The sequence below is a fragment of the Macrotis lagotis genome, chromosome 1 (assembly GCF_037893015.1).
Source record: "Macrotis lagotis isolate mMagLag1 chromosome 1, bilby.v1.9.chrom.fasta, whole genome shotgun sequence".
Classification (NCBI taxonomy): Eukaryota; Metazoa; Chordata; class Mammalia; order Peramelemorphia; family Peramelidae; genus Macrotis; species Macrotis lagotis.
Window position 1 is genome coordinate 218574935 of NC_133658.1, and position 13846 is coordinate 218588780.

The window sequence follows — 13846 nt, forward strand, 5'->3', positions numbered from 1 at the left end:
TTGTCTCTCTAGACAGAGACTTGTTGCAGGGTTCAAGTTTTTTCCTATGGTTATCCTGCTCTATTCCTTACTTTTCTTGAGAGCCTCCCTTTCCCAGCTTACTTTTTTTCCCCTTCAGTTCTGTTGGAAAATGTCACTGATTTCTAATTTGATGACTTCAGAGTTTTGCTAGAGGGAGGTTTTGGGGAGTAGGACAACTTGTCTCCTTTTTAGGCAACACATTCACCTCATATCCTTAAGTTTTTAAAGACTAAATTACAAAAATGATTTGTCTTTACTTCGAATGTCTCCATTTTGTTTTAGTCTTGGCCTGTCTATGAAGATATATATAAAAAAATGATTGAACTTGCAAAATTTTTGGACTTACCTCGTTTTCCAGATATAACTGAGAATTGTTTTCTCCATCCAAATATATTGTGTATGAAGTACCTGATGGAAGCCAATTTACCTAGTAAGTATACTATATATCTGTGTACTCTATGTCTATATCTGAGTATATGTGGGGGGGGTTCATTTGGAGGTGCAGGGATGTGTGTGTGTGTGTTTATGAAATTTTTTGTGTTCATAGGCTATAGATGTTATAGAAAATCTGTCATCAATAGAACATAAGAATAATAGAATAGAATGCAATACATAAGAATATAACATCTTTGAGAGTGGGAACCATTTTTTATTTTGTGTCCCAAGCATATGTATCCAGGTAGGTATTTAACAAATTTTTCAAAATTTATTTATCAGGCTAATCTGACATTTCTGTCTTAACTACAGACAAAAATGTAGCTTGAGATCAGAAAAATTTATCTAGAAACCAAGTGGCTACTGAAAGGTTTTTAGGATTTTCAGCTTAATATAAAGTAGCATGTCTATTTGTGTCAATCACTAATAGATGGTTTTGCTTAACTGTTTTTTGGTACTGTATTTTGTTGAGGGAATTGTTTGGGAATTGTCTACCCTGTCAAAATAAAGTTGAATCCATAAACATTTTAGTTCTAGGTAAAAGAATGTATGCTTATAAATTTTTAAAATTTACTTTTTAAATAATTTATTTTAAAATTCATTTTTTAAATGCCATCTCATAGTAAAAAATTCATTTTTCACTGGACCTATGATTTGATTGGTGTATATAGAAGTCCCAGTAGAGAAACTCCCTCTCCCAAAGCAGGTCAGTAGCTGCTCTGCCACTTGGCCTCTAAAAGTATGAGTGACTTACTGAGGGGTCAGAGTTAGTAAATGTGAGATAGGTCTGACTCCAAGTTCTTGGGCCTGGCTACTCTGCTATTCTGACTTTCAGACAACATTACTGATTCTATGTGGTTATGAGGAAGACCAATCTGAATTAAGAAGTAGTCTGGATTAGAAAATCTATGAAAAGAAATTCATGGTTATTCCTATTACATATAAAAATTAGGGTCTCATGAAGGGAGGTTATTGCATAAGAGACTTGCTTCTCTAAACAGCCATGAATGATTTGTAATTAGGAAGTTGATTATATTATGCAGCCTAATATTTCTAAAGTACTAATATAATTTGTTCCAAAAAGAGATGTAAAAATTATGTTCTTATTTGTACTATCAATTATTTCACCCCAAAAAGTATTCTTTGAAAAGATGGTCTTTTTCTACCTTATTTTACTTTTATATTTTACTCATTTGAATTTAAGCTTAAATAACTAAGTTCACAGAGTTGTAGAGCTGAATGAGTTCTTAACAGCCAACTTAATCAACCAATACACAAAAGCAATCCCCACTATAATAAAGTTTGAGCAAAGTGATTTCCAGACTTTTCTTTAGTACCTCTGAGAAGGAAGAACCCATCCCCCTTCTGAGAAAGAAGAACCCATTTCAAACCTTCTACTTTTAGACATTCTCATTGTTAGGAAGTTCTTTCCTGCATCAAAACTAAATTTACCTCTTTGAAACTTTTACCCACAGCTCTTAGTTTTCTTTCCTTAAGGGTCAGATCCAAGTCTTATACCTCCTCTACAATGACAACCATGTCTTTGCTCTTTCCACTGTATTTCTTTATAAGATATATGATCATTAGGAGTAAAGGTAAATTCTCTCCAGGTAATTCAGTCAATTATTAGAACATTAGAAGTTTTCAAGCATTTACAACATCTTCTGTTCTTCAATTACATGTTTATTAGGTAAGAAAAAAAATTTCAAAAATGATTTAATGATATTAATTAACCCTAGCTATATAAGGTTTGCAAAGGACTTTACAAGTTTCTCATTTCATTTATACTATAACTCTGATGAGTAGATGATATTAATATTCCTATTTTAGAGGTGAAGGAAGTGAGGCAGAAGGAAATTAGGTGGCTTATTACAAGAACCACACAACTAATAACTGTCAAAAGTTCAGATTTGAATTCAGAACTTTTTGACTCTTAGTCCAGTGCTTTCTCCATTAGCTGTTTGAAATTCTTATTTGCCAATTTCTATTTTTCATCAGAAGATAGAGAATAAAGTCTAGTGTAACAAGAATAACACTTAACTCCTTGAATTCAGGGTAGCGAAATAATAGAGCATGTAAGGATCCTCATTAGAAAGAACTTAAAATAATATACTAAGCCACTGGTAACCTAGTTGGAATCTGCTGATATAATCAGTTCCTGAAATTCTTGCTAAACTGGAAGTGTGAGAAATTCAGGAGATTTATACTTGTGAGAAAACACAAATATGGCGATCATATGATGCAATAGTAATTTCAAAGATGTGAGTTTTTTTTAAATAGCAATAAAATAAATCAGCCAAATTGACCATATTAAGCTAAAGTGACAGTAAGATAAGTACTTTACACATTTTTCTGGATGATACTTAGACCTTGGTGGCTAATTTAATATTTTGTTATTTGGAAGATCAGATTTCTGTACTTAGAAGATTATCAATAGTCTTATATTTAAATTATTATTTTTCTTTGATTTTCTTTCAATGAATAGAGGTATAAAAGTCTTTTTTCTTTGGAGGCAATAGAGTCATAAGCACTCCCAAATATGCTTCAGTCTTGAACTAGATAAAGATGTTCCAGTTATAAGAAAAGTAATTGAATCATATTCCCACCAGAAAATTTATAACTGTAGTAAAACTTCCATCTGAGAATCAGTTCTGTGGGAGAAATAGAAGTGGCAGGAATGATGGTTTGACTTACTTAGCTTGTTTAATGGTCCTTATTTGCCTGAGTACCCACTTCCTATTTCAGGTTAAGAAGGTTTGTAGAATAAGAAAGAGGGTCAGCACTGTCATCCAGAATATTTTAGCTTGTCTGAGATCTGGCCTCAAATGGTGGACTTGCCAAAGTCTGACTGTTGCTGCCCACTGATTGTTGGATACTAGGGTAACTCATTTGACCTTTCTGGGATTCATATTTTTCAGTTATAAAAGGAAGGGATGAACTGGATAATTTCTAAAATGCAAAACTATTATTTCAGGAAAAAAACCATAGTCCCTGACTTGTAAGAGTTTATATTCTGTGATAACTGATCAAAGGTGGCATGGCTACATTATACAATATTACACTGCTGTACAAAAGTATAAAAATCAAAGTGGTATGTCTCCCCTCTTTCTATGTACTGTTAATGCCACTTTTTCCCTCATCTTTCTCTCCTGTCTTTTTCCTACTATATATTCCTTCTGTTGGAGAATCAAGAAATTGAAATGACAGGTAGTAATAATATAGTTCTAACTTACAGATTACCTAAGAAGAAACTGTATACTTCCCTGGATGCTGATCCAAATAATATTTGCTGATACAAATTTAACAAATCTTTTTTTAAAGGTTTCTTAGAATATAAATGAAAATTATCTTGATAGAGCAAGGTTGAAACACCTAAGTTTTTCAATTTATATTTAAGTTTTATGTTGGAATATCTTAAAGTTACAAGTTTTCTTGGATAAACATTTTTTTAGTTAGTTTGAAACTAATATTTCAGCTTTTTGTTGTTAATGGTTTTTTTTTACTAATAAATCACTGATTTTTTCATTTAGAATGATACAAAGCTTGATTAGATTTCCAAATCTATGATAAAGACAAGAATGCTTTCCTAGATCACAACAAAGAGAAACGAAATAAATTAGATTGTATTTTATTGAACATGCCAACAGTGGGATGCTACTAATGTTAATGTTATCAATCAACAAATATTAAGTGCCTATTGTATGCCAGGCACTATGCTAAGCACTGGGTGTACAAAGAAAGGCCAAAAAACAGTCCATGCTCTTGAGGAGCACCGAGTCTAATGGAGAAATAATGGAGATGATACAAACAGAATAAATTTTCAATTATTTTGGAAGGTACTATGTATTAAAGGGGAATCAATGTTCTTAACCTGTGTTCTATGGACTTGTTTTTAAAAAATGCTTTGATGATAATATCTTTATAGATTTATTCTCTTTAAATTTGTTAGACAATGAAATATTTAACAATGAATTTTAGTTTCTTGTTGAAAAAACTTTGAAGGTATTATTTTTCTGAAATATGTCATAAAATGCCCTTTTTACTAAATGTTTATAAGTGCATCTCAATATATCCATAATATATGCAAATACTGATATGTTCAAGTTTTTTGAAAAATTCCATTTAAATTTTCTTATTTTATTCTTCCACAGATGAAATGCATAGTTTAACTTGTCAAGTGACCAGAATGACTGGCATAGGAGAAGTGGATTTCCTGACATTTGATCCAATAACTGAAAGGAGAAAGACAGTTAAATATGATGTTCAGGCTGTAGCTATCATTGTTGTGGTTTTGAAACTACTTTTTTTATTGAATGACAATGTAGAATGGTAAATATGTGGCTTAAGTCTTAATTTAGTGGGGAGTAACATTTTATTATGATGATTATATTAAATAAACTAAAATAATAACATTGTCATTGACTTTACTAGTTATTTTGAATGAAGAAGTTTGTTAAATTTTTTACACTGAAAAGTCTAAATTGCCAAAAACCATTCAATAACCATAACTTGTTTATAACATATTTATAATCTCAGTTATTTTCAGAATATTTACTTTGACTTACTAAATGGTTTATGATGTATTAGATTCTTTTTTGGCATTACTTATACATATATATATATATATATATATATATATATATATATATATATATATATATATATACATACCTTATTGATCCTTAGATCTTGTTTTTTTTTAAGTTGGCTAGAAGTGGGGCAGCTTAGGTGGCACAGTGAATAGAGTACCAGCCCTGGAGTCAGGAGGACCTGAGTTCACATCGGGCCTCAGACATTAAATAATTACCTAGTTGGGAGATCTTGGCCAAATCATTTAACCCTATTGCCTTGCAAAAAAAACAAACAAAAAAAAATGATTGACTTGAAAAGCAATTCTTTGTGCTGCTCCCCCTCTTCCTCCTCTCAGTTCTAACCATGTTAGACAGAATTTATAATCTCAACAGGTCAAATCATTCATTTTCTTCCTACAAAATTTTTTTTTGATTAGTTATAGGTGTCAAGTAAAAGAATTCAGATTGTGATTGTTTCCAAATGAGTTGATAATGTACTTATTATTTGCAGGTCCCTTTCTAGTCTTGCTAAGGAAAATAATGAAAACAGCCATGAAGGTACTTGAATGTCTTTATCAATATTATTTACTGTAGAAAGCTAATTTCTAAGTTGTTCCCTCTCCAAATTGTACTTTATGTTTATAGGCACTTGGACTTTATGCTTAAAGCATATTTTGAGTTTTCATATTACAACTTGGATTGGTGGTAATCACAGTACCAGGATGCCTAGGAAAATGCTTTTGATATTCATAATCCTAGACTGAGGCCCAGTAGCTACATGTTGATAATGTAGATTGAGACTATTTAGTAATAGGACTGGCAAAGGAATATGAACTTTCATTAGGAAAGCAGGAACTCACCAATGATTTTTAAGCAGAGAAATAACTGGTATGAAGAATAGAGGAAGGGGAGAGGTTGTTGTTAGAGGGACTATTTAAAGGCTATTGCATAGTCTGAGCAAATGATAACATACTAATAACTTTTTAAATAAAGTAATGACTGTGAAAATAGACAAGGGCAGAATAGGAAAGATGTTATAATGGTGGAATTAACTATGGTAGTATGGAATTTCATGGTGCCAACTTCTGTGAATCTACTACAGAATTCCTTAGAGAACAGGTAGTTGCTTCCTTCAAAAGGATCCATCTTCCTCCTCTTTGGAAGAATCTTTTTAAAAAAACTCCAAGTAGGGAGGCTAGGTGGTGCAGTGGATAGAGCACAGGCCCTGGAGTCAGGAGTACCTGAGTTCAAATCCAGCTTCAGACACTTAATAATTACCTAGTTGTGTGCCCTTGGGCAAGCCGCTTAACCCCATTGCCTTGCAAAAACCTTAAAAAAAAAAAAAAGTAAAAATCTCCAAATATACAGTTAACTTTTTCCTCTCCATCCCATTCTCCAGATTTTCAAAAAAAGTTATTTCTCCTGGGCTACTTTATATCCTTTTTTTTTCTTATAAAGCTAGACTTTAGGTGTTTTCTTTTGTTGTTATTTCTTCTGGTGGGTTTTAAATTTATGCTCTTTAGTTCCCAATTATTTGCATTTTGAAGATCACTTCACCTTAGAAAGAAGACCAACCTACAACTTGAAACATAAACATTAGTTATTGACTGTGGCAGAAGCATTCATCCTATTTTCTATATTTATTGGGATTTTTCAACCTTGTTTTTTGAACTATTTTTGGGTATTTGTACCTAACTCCCATCCTTAGTTTTTTAAAACCTTTTCAGCCTTTTATCACCTTTTAGTTGCTTAATGGCCAAACCTAATTTTCAAACACTATTTTTCATTTCCTCCTCAACAATATTGTAGCCATGTAGCCTACTTAACTTCTCTTGCTGATCTCTTTGAGCAATGAAGGACCATGTAGTAATATATTCTTTTTTTGCTCCCTCACACTGGCAATGAATCTTGGTTGCCTTCTGATCTAGCTTCATGTCATTAAGATTTTTGAAGATTTATGGGATTAGGAAAAGGAACTGATGAAGAGAAGGTACTGTGACATTGGAAAGATCAGATTTAGGTTATGAAAGCCTGTAGTCACTGAACTCTGTTACTAGTAGTATTAGTATATCATCAGCAAATCATTGAATGTCCAGCATCAATTACTACACTTTCACTTCCAGATTCATGGAGATTTTGTGGGGATTAAATAAGACTGGCTAGTTAGTAATTCAGTTAAGTGTGGAATTATTGGTTCTATATATTTACCAAGATTTCTTATTAAAATTCTTAAAAATAAGGGAGTGAACTAGATTATCCATTGGTTTTTTTCCTTTCTCTAAATCTGTTATTACTTAATTCTATTATCAATAAATGAGTTCTCATTTGAGTTAAGTCTATTATTCCAGGTTTCATTGTTTAATAATTTAAATTTCTTTTCTTTCAGATCAGCCATATTTTGACTTCCGAAAGTGGTATCAGACTATGAAGAAAATAATTGATGAGAAACAACAAAAACAAGAGGAATTCAGAGCAAAGTATTGTTTTTACCACTCCAGTTTGAATCACTCATATTCCTAAATCACTGAGATAGTCTCAAATCATCCTAAATACTAAAGAATGAAGTACAGTGAATTTACAGATTTCACCAAAATATAGACTACATTCTATTTGTCTTTTATGGTTTATTCTACTTCCCTCCCAATTGACCAACACCATCCCTTTTCTAAAGTTCTTTCCTCATCCTACAGATCTCAGTACTACCATTAAAATCAAATCAAAGAAAAAGAAGGGAGATATAAACTATTTTATCTTTGGTTTGATTGGTTCTCATTGAACCCCTAAAGTGATTTTGTATGGAACCAACTGCATTGGGCAGAAATAGAACTTGAGAGCTAGAAGAAACCTACTCCAGCTCTCATTCAAGCATATTGTGTTAACATTTTTAAGCTGTAGTGCATTCATCTAGAGATAGGCAGCCATATGATGACAGTATTGGAGAACATGCCATAAGAGAAGTGATTGAAGAAACTGTGCATCTTTAACAAAAGTTGTAGAGAGAGGGATTTTGACTCACTGGAAGAAACTTTTTTATTATTATACTTATTTTATTTATTTGTTTTTCCAACTACATGCAGTGGTAGTTTTTCCAGTTATTTTTTTTGCAAGGTTTTGAGTTTTACGTTTTTCTCCCTCCCCTCCATTTCCTCCTCCCATCCCCTGACAGAAAGCAGTCTAATATAGGTATAGGCTCTGTATTTATAACCATGTTAAAAACATAGATCCATATTGATTGTGTTGTGAAAGAAGAATCAAATTCAAATGAGAAAAAATTAGAAAAAATAACAATACATAAGACAACTTTTAAAAATTGAAGATAGTAAGCTTTGGTCCTCATTTAAACTCCACAGTGGAGTTTACAGTTAGCATTCTCTTAAACTGGAACAAGCACTCTTGGCAAGAAATAGGTTTCTTATCACTGAAGGAATTCAGGTGGACAATAATGCCTACTTGTCAGGGAGTATAAATGTTATTCCTCAGTTCAAATATGTTTAAGACTAGATCTTTGGTATCTCTAACTGAGATTATGTGTTTCTAAGATCATGGGAGCATAATTTTAGGTTTGGAAGAGACCTCAAACTCCATGTAGATCAAGTCTCTTGTTTACAAAGCTAAAAATTGAGACCCAGAAAACTAAGTGACTTGATTAAGGGTCACTAAGTAAGCATTAGAGACAGGTTTTTCCACTGTTCTATACTTCCTCCTAGGTCATCAGTCACTTGGTCATGTACTGATCTTTTTAACTATATGTGATCATGAGTAGTTGGTGAAAACATTTTTTGAACTCTGATGAAATTTATTTAATTTTATTTTGCCTGTATGATATTGATATATTTCAGAAAGTTATTAAGATATCCTAAAAATGAACTAAGACTTTGTGGCAATCTGTATTATTTTTAATCCTCAAATTTTGGAACTAGTGTAAGTTTATGGATTCTAAAACATCATCTCCAGAAAGGACTTATTTGACTTTTTGTTACATAATGAACAAGGAAGCCATGTATTTTGTGATCTCCCTCTGAAATGTTAAGACCTACACCTTTACTTTTAAATTATGAACCCACTTAATAAATATTTATTGACTATATTATGTTATCAGTCCTTTCCTGTCCTTTCAACTTCAACAAGTCATTTAAGTGCTTATCTGTTCTCACTTAGATTATTCAGATAAATTGTTTTTCTCCTCATTGTATCTCTAATTCATCCTTTTCATGACAACTTTAGTAATTTTCCTAATTTATTGCTCTACTCAGATTTACTTAGAAACCTTAAGTAGATACTCAATGCATGTTGAGTAAAATAAAAAATTCTTGATTTTATCATTTAAGGGCCTCAACATTCTGATTTCAAACTGTCTTCTCAGGTGTTTTATTTTATTTTTCTTTCAGATACATGCAAAAAATAAGTTTCAATATTCACTTTTAAAACCTTGAATTCCAGATTCTCTCTCCTCCCCATCCTCTTCATTGAGAAAGAAAGTTAATTGAAATAGGTTTTAAAAGTAAATGTAACTCCCTGCCCCCGAAATGAAAGAGAAACCTCAAGAAAAATAAAGTTTTTTTAAAAAGTACTTCAATCTGTATTCAGACACCATCAGCTCTGTCTTCTTTATCATAGGTCCTTCAGAGTACTCTTTAGTCACAGCCCTGCTGAGTAAAGTAGGTCATTCACAGCTGATGCTTCTATAACTGTTGCTTTTTGCTGCTCCTCTGTATATAATACATCAGCCTTATCTCATTACTCATCTCCACAAACTCTATTTCCAGCCATATTGAATAGTTTTCTATATCTTATTCTTGTCTCTTACAGTGCTTTGCCCTTGCCATCACCATACCTAAAATAGACCATCACTATCTTCTCACTTTTTGAATCAGTTACAAATATTTATTAATCACCTGCTATATTTCCTGGTATTGTCTTAGGTGCTGGATATACAAAATCAAAAAATGAAGTACAATGGACTGAAGTACACAGTATTTCCCCATGTATGAGACACTCACACGTATAAGACACACCTTAATTTGGGGGTCCAAAATTTGAAAAAATATACATTACATAAAGTTATTGAACTCAAGTTTTATTCATCATTTTATTTTGCTCATAGCTTTCAGGCATCTTTTTGTCAAGACTGGTGTGTGGATACATGCTTAGTCCATTCTGTTTCATGAACCTGAAGCACCAATTGTGTCCTCCTTTGAAATCAGTCACTTCTTTTTCATCAGCAATTCTTCTTGTCTCATGTTGAAACTATCTTTGTGGACACAGGAATTTCAATGGCCCTTTGCTCATCAATCTATCTCTTCAATTTCCTTTCTAAACCAGGCCATTTGGCTGCCTTGCCTCTCATGGCCTTCTGCTGTGATGTTTTCAGGAGGGTTTCTTCCCATCTCAGATTGTTATCTCAGTTGGAGGAGGACCAAACTGAAGTTCAGCAGCACGATTTCCATTCACTTTTGCAAACTGGATCACTTTGAACTTGAATTCAGCACTGTACAAAAATCTTTTCTGGGCAGAACACAACCTAATATGCCACTTATAAATGCAAAACAATGAGCACAAAGACAAGCATGAAAAAGTGGGAAATGCAAGTAAAAAAATCTACAACTACTGTATAAGACACTCCTACTTTTTAGACCCCAAATTTTTCAAATAAGGGTGCATCTTATACATAGGGAAATACAGTAGTTCTTGCCTTTAAGCAACCTTATTTATATTCTATCTACTTCATATGTTATATACAATAATTTTAATAATATTGTATAATAAAATTTAGAAAAAACATGATCCCTGTCTTCAAGGCTGTTAAAGACTACTTAGAGAGATAAGATAATACATAAGATTACTTGATAAGAACATAATAATTGTTATATATTTTATTATATCAATACATATATTAATTTACATAAAACATATACATATACAAAGTAAATTACAAGATAATTTTTAGGGGGACATGATACAAGAGTGGTGATTTGATATGGTACTTAAGCTAAGAGTTAAAAGAAACTAATCTCTGCTTCAATGACTAACTTTGGTATCATTTACTCTAGGTAGCATTTAAAGTGGTCTCTTTCATTATATTTATCATAATAGAGTGTCTGTAATTCCTTTTTACAGTATTCCCATTATTCCTAATTGTTCTTAAGATTTAGAACTAGAAGGGACCTTAGATAACATCAAATTCAGCTCTCTTGTTAAAGAAAATAAAGGATGGAAAGGTTAAATGGCTTTTCCTATATCTCCCAAATAGGCATTTCTTCTAAGAATTAGTCCACTGGAATGTGATTACCTAAATTTCTTTTTTTTCCATTTATAGATACATGTGGAAAAGTGAAAAGCCACTATATTATTCATCAAAGAACAGACCAGTAGCTTGCAAAAGACGACGTGAGTTGAATTTTTCTTAAGTATTATTTTCACTTTCTTAATCTATATTTTGTTTTTTCTTTTTTTGTCATTTTTCTTATCTGCAGGATTTAACATGTGAGCCAAACTGCTCATTTATGTTGGCAATAATATGTTTTATGATAATAACAATAACAATTATGTCTTATATTCATTTAATTTACAAGGTGCTTTCCTTTCAACAACCCTGTGAAATTAGCAGTGCACATCTTATTTTGGTCATCTTGCATTTGAGCAGATTAAAGCTCCAAAGTTAGAGTGACTTGCCAGAGACACATAGGAAGTATCAGAGATGTTACTCACACCCAGGTCTCTCAACTCATTCTTTCCATTGTACCAGACCACCATTTATATAGAAGTGAAATCTATATATATATTTTTTAATTTTAATTTTAGGTTTTATTTATTTTTAGTTTTTCAGTTTTCCCCCAATCTTGCTTCCCTCCCCCCACTCCCCACAGAAGGCCGTTTGTTAGTCTTTCCATCATTCCCATAGTTTGCATTGATCTAAGTTGAATGTGATGAGTTAGAAATCATATCCTTAAGAAAGAAGCATATAGTATGAGATATAGCAGAATTACATAATATGACAATTTTTTTAAGTTAAAGGTATATAGAAAGTCTTTGATCTTTGTTCAAACTCCAAATTCTTTCTCAGAATACAGATGGCATTCTCCATCACAGATATCCCAAAATTGTGCCTGATTGTTGCCTTGTTGGTATGAGCAAGTCCATTAAGGTTGATCATCACTCCCATGTTGCTGTTAGGGTGAACAGTATTCTTCTGGTTCTGCTCATCTTGCTCAGCATCAGTTCATGCAAATCCTTCCAGGCTTCCCTGAATTCCCATCCCTCCTGATTTCTAATACAACAATAGTGTTCCATTATATACATATACCCCGGTTTATTAAGCCATTCCCCAATTGATGGACATTCCCTCAGTTTCCATGAAATTCATATTTTTAAAAATTGTGAATATACAAATAACAACCATCAGTAATGACTGATTTTTAAATGGCATAATGCATACACCTAAATGAATATTGTCCCTATCGAAATTACTATTTTAGTCATCAAAATATTTTGTCCAGCCTCACTGCCATTAATAAAACTGAGCTTTAGATGTCTTTGCAACTCAAAAACTTAAGATTATATGGTAGTTGAAACATCTTTTGAAATGACCTTTAGGGACAGGTAGGTGGCACAGTGGATAGAGCACCGGCCCTGAAGTCAGGAGTACCTGAGTTCAAATCCGGCCTCTGACATTTAATAATTACCTAGCTGTGTGGCTTTGGGAAAGCCACTTAACCCCATTACCTTGCAAAAAGAAAGAAAGAAAGAAAGAAATGACCTTTAGATACATTCACAATTTCTCTTTTTAATATCATCAATGATTAGAAATCTTAGAGTAAAATCAGAATGTTCTAAACACAGAGATCTTGAAATCATAATTTATCCCTCTTCCCTCACTTTACAATGGAAGAACCATAGAAGAAATGAAGTGAGTTGTCTAAAATTGTATAGTAAATTAGTGTCTCATTTGGGACCATGACCCAAGTCTATTAAAACGCTTCCTACCCCTAGTCCAGTACTCTACTCCCATCCTTTAAGAAAAGCCTTGTGTTTTGGAAGCAGTAATAAACATTTTCCTATTGATTCGAAGTCATTTGAGTCTTGGTGATACAATGAATGATTAAGGTGTAGTATCATTTTGTTTCAGAAATTAATGTTTTTTATTTTTATTTTATTTTTTTCAGGAATTAAATTTTGATTGTAAAAAAAAAATCACTATTTTTGTGTGCCCCACAGGCTATAAATGTTAATTCTGAAGGAAGAGTTCTCAAAATATTTTGGAAAGTAGCATCATTTTTTGTACTTAATGTCCAACCAACTAAAGGAATTTCTTCAAAGGGAACAGATCTTGAGAATGCTTTTTAAAATGATTAGTATTGTTATCATATTTTATGCCTTGTTTTTTTCCAGTTAAACACTGTTATTTCTTATATAGTCTCCTTTCTATTTCTAGGAATGGTTGTGAACCTCCAAAAACAGTTTAGCACACTGGTTGATTCAACACCAAATCCTGAAAAGAAAAATCCTTCTAGTTTCCAGTTGAACTGGGCAGAAAACCAAAATATAACTTGCTTCCATGGACACAGTCTTCAGAAAATTCTACTAAAGAAAGGCAAATCTTTAACAACCCTGAACTCACAGTATTGGCTTAGTACTCAGAAGTTCTGTAAGAGGTATGTGGCACTTTGAAGGAAGAGTTGAACTAAAGGGAATGAAGTTTGCCCTTTTGCTAAACCATTGTCTCTTATTGCAACATAAATATTTTAACATAAAATTCTTATGTAAAATTTGACATATTAGTCAATTGTGGGAAGATTGGTGGAATTGGGAAGTTGAGGGGG

General features: G+C 32.4%; 1 protein-coding gene across 5 annotated transcripts in view; it reads left to right on the top strand.

The window, feature by feature from the left end:
* TAF1B (TATA-box binding protein associated factor, RNA polymerase I subunit B) overlaps positions 1 to 13846 on the top strand; it is a 111945-nt gene that overhangs the window by 74532 nt on the left and 23567 nt on the right. For all 5 annotated transcript variants that reach the window (XM_074209647.1, XM_074209644.1, XM_074209646.1 and 2 more), the window contains 6 exons: positions 304 to 451; positions 4608 to 4785; positions 5539 to 5585; positions 7414 to 7504; positions 11344 to 11414; positions 13459 to 13678. In XM_074209647.1, the coding sequence (XP_074065748.1) occupies positions 304 to 451; positions 4608 to 4785; positions 5539 to 5585; positions 7414 to 7504; positions 11344 to 11414; positions 13459 to 13678 (755 nt within the window). The remainder of the gene's footprint in view (positions 1 to 303; positions 452 to 4607; positions 4786 to 5538; positions 5586 to 7413; positions 7505 to 11343; positions 11415 to 13458; positions 13679 to 13846) is intronic.